The sequence below is a fragment of the Humulus lupulus genome, chromosome 4 (genome assembly GCF_963169125.1).
Source record: "Humulus lupulus chromosome 4, drHumLupu1.1, whole genome shotgun sequence".
Classification (NCBI taxonomy): Eukaryota; Viridiplantae; Streptophyta; class Magnoliopsida; order Rosales; family Cannabaceae; genus Humulus; species Humulus lupulus.
In genome coordinates this window covers 145,455,160-145,458,703 of record NC_084796.1, presented here as the reverse complement: position 1 = coordinate 145,458,703, position 3,544 = coordinate 145,455,160, and the positions used below count along the sequence as shown (strand labels likewise).

The window sequence follows — 3,544 nt, the reverse complement described above, 5'->3', positions numbered from 1 at the left end:
TAACATATCTCAACAGAATCCAATCTAGAAACCGAATTAGAACTTACCTTTGAACCTAGTTCAATCTCCCAAATCCTAGCCTTGAATCCCACCCTTGATCTCAAGAAAGCTAACTCTTCTTCTCCTTCCTTCTAGCTTGGTTCTCTCTAGACTTCTAGCAGGATGTTCTGTTTATGCCTAAATGAAAATAACGTATTTGACTTCTCCTCAGCCAAAGTTATCCTCTCCTAAGACCAAATTACCATTTTGCCCTTTCCCTTAATAAAAGTCTTACAACTTCAAGGGAAATTCCGTCATTTCACCAAAATTCCGCTAAATCCTCAAGTGTTCCTATAAATCAACATTTTATCCCGACATGTCTAAACCATTATTAAATTACTAACCGCTACTCAATAATTCCCGAACACATTATAATATTCCCCAAAAATCCCTAAGCTCTTCCCAAACCGGGTATTTGACCCTGTTGTGACTTTCTAGCTAAACGACACCCTAGGACCGTCTCGGGTCATGCATCACAATTATATCACCACTCACACATGGTATCAGTCACAGTATATACAAATATCACATTTATGCCCTCAACGGGCTAAAATTACAAATATGCCCCTAGCAACCAAATGGGGCCCACATACATTTCATATATTCATATAATCATACAAGCATGCTTTAAACAAAATCATGCATTAAACTACTTAATTCACACATAAACCAATCGTGCCCTCCTGACACACTAATCAAGACCCTTAAGCCTTATTAGTGATTTTGGGTCGTTACAAAGATCAAAGGGAGGGTTAATTAGATTCTTATTTTTCTAGTAAATATTGTTCTTCCTGAAAAATAAAATGAACAAATACATATTATAATTGAATAACGAATTCAATACAAAATACAATAAGAAAAATAATATTAACATACCTTGCCCTTTTATTTCAACCATCAGCTAACCAAGCATCAATCTCCTTCTCATGATCTAGATCAGGAACTTGCCCAATGTTCTCATCTAGTGGCAACAAACCTTTAACATAAGTAACCATATTATAATCTTCATATTCTTGAACTGAACCAGAACAACCAGATTTAAAATCCTGGCAGAATGGAGACTTCAAAGCTGCTCCGAGCTTTGCAAGCTTCTTCTCAATAACTGGAGTTGCTTCAATATCAACTGAATCAACCTTCTCAAAAACAACAACTTCAGGCTGATCAATTGACGCAACAACATAAGCCTCCTCAACTGTTTTGACAACACAACTCAAACTGCTCGCAACGGTCGAGCCACTTGAAGGTAACTACAAAACAACACAGAAAAAGACATCAAAAAACATTTTATAATAACCAAAATAAAGTAAACAACACAAACACAATATCCAGATAATAACAAAAAAACAACACAAATAACCTTCATTTTTGACATAACTACTAATCCAATCAACACACGGTCATCAATATCAAGCTGGCTTAATCCATTGAAAAAGTTATCTAAATCCTTCTCACTAACAACCTTAAAAAAATACACAAATAACTAAATAACTAAAATAAAATAATGTTACAATATTAAAATAAAAAAATGAAATAGACACAAGTACCTTGTCAATATTTTCCTCATCAATACCGTGAGAAGATCCCTCAACAACATTTGATTCTTCAACAACCTTCTCTGCATCCACACAACTTTATCCCCATCATCTTTTCCTTCAACATTACCACCAATATCAACTCCGTCACCGCCACCACCCTCATCACCATCATCATTATTTTGACCCTCAAAAAGATCATTCTTATCATCATTATCATCATTTTTTTTGTCATCCTCTTCACCATCATCAACCTGTAAATCCTCATCATTCATTTTACCATGAATGGGCTCATCATTTTCAGTCTCCTAACCATCTTCAGACTCTTCAGTAACCTTAGCATGGACATTTTCCTACAAAAACAACACAAAACAATATTTGGGTTATTTTGTTGCTATAACAATAAAACAACTACTAAAAAAATAAGACAATATTATGAATACCTTTGTAACAGAACGATCCAACATAGAATCGAATTTTTGGTGTAACTCTTGCACAACAGAAATAAAGTCCTTAAAATTCAACTCAACAAAGGCTTTCAAAACAACCATGTTAGTGGACAACGATTGTGCTAACTTACAACCTGAGAAAGTTGGCTCTTTAATTCTTCAAAACTAGAAGAGGAAGCACCTTCATCTACCTTTGAGGAACAACCACCGTCAAACGTGTTCTCTGCAAAATCATCATCTTCAACACCAAGTGTTGTGTCATCAACAACACTTTTACCTTTCCCACGGTCATCAAGTGTTTCGTCTTGAAAAAACCCATCCAAAATTAACTTAGCAAGCTCTGTAGAAGTAGGAGTGAAGTTTTTTTTCTCGTAGCTGCAACAGTGAAACAACATAAACAAAACATCATATTTTAAAAACCAAATATCGAGAAATGGAAATAAACGGGAAATAAACTAAACATTAACTTCATAAACAACATAAAAAATAACTTTTTTATTGGAATATAAAAAATATTCCTCTTCAAATCGCACAAACTTGGAGTTCTTATACCAATGCTCCAGTTTTAAATTCTTGGTACTGTACCACTTTCTCGAACAACATACTTGCCTTCAATGTACGGGCAACACTCATAAAACTAGATTTGGAAAACATAAGGACAACCTAAGAGCCTATTATAACCTTCATAATTATCATCCTCATAAACACTTTTGTATTTGTTTTTCTTCTTAATTCCACTTGCAATCTTTCCCTTAAAAGACTCCAAAGTAACTGCAAATGACTCATTCCCCCAACAATATTGATGATATAGACCACTATCAACAATATCTTCCTAGAAACTTCCCTATTCTCAGAACCACTCAAAAGAAAACATTGAACCAAATATAGAATAGCTAACTTGATGGAAAGCTCATCATCATTCCTCCACCTATCACCATTAAATGCATCTTCAATACTTTTTTTGTTAATTTTGCTTACTCCAACAAGACACTTTCAATAATATCATTGTAATCTTGCCGAAAATCCATCTTGTTACATTCCCCACAACAATCCAAACCAGTGATCAAACTAAATTTCTCAATACTAAATCTGATGCTACGACCAGAAATATTGGCCCAAAATTCATCAACATTAGGCTGATGAACCTCCTTCAACAACAAACTATGGGACAATTGAGGTTGAGAGGTGTAACTAGGAATACCAAAAAGATGACCAAATATGGTCTCAGAAGACATCACCTTCTACCTATTGGACAACTGCTTATTAGTATTTGCAATAACACTATGAGTACATGTTGCAGCAGTTTTAGTATAAAAATAGTCTGGCTAGACATAATAGTTCTCCCAGAGCTACAAAAAAAATGAAAAATATAAAAAAAATCAGTTACATAAACATTAGAATAACCATGAAAAAGCAACACACTACTAAAAATATCACATGAGAAGTCGGTTAAAAATTGACTTATGAACGTTCATAACTCGGTTTAGAACTGACTTCCCATATAGTGACTTACGATGTAAAAAC

General features: G+C 34.3%; 1 protein-coding gene across 3 annotated transcripts; it reads right to left on the bottom strand.

The window, feature by feature from the left end:
* Positions 1–1,816: 1,816 nt before the first annotated feature.
* On the bottom strand, positions 1,817–2,435 carry LOC133829210 (uncharacterized). Of its 3 annotated transcripts, none has more exons than XR_009891621.1 (2): positions 2,202–2,412; positions 1,817–1,924 (listed from the first exon to the last, which is right to left on the bottom strand). XR_009891621.1 is itself a non-coding variant. In XM_062259069.1 (2 exons), the coding sequence occupies exons 1-2, from the start codon at positions 2,413–2,415 to the stop codon at positions 1,880–1,882; spliced, it is 249 nt and encodes an 82-aa protein (XP_062115053.1). In that variant the 5' UTR covers positions 2,416–2,431; the 3' UTR covers positions 1,817–1,879. The 3 variants fall into 3 exon arrangements, 2 of the variants coding, with proteins under 2 accessions (XP_062115053.1, XP_062115052.1); XM_062259069.1 differs by having other exon boundaries at positions 2,212–2,431; XM_062259068.1 differs by having other exon boundaries at positions 1,823–1,924; positions 2,152–2,435.
* Positions 2,436–3,544: the final 1,109 nt, after the last annotated feature.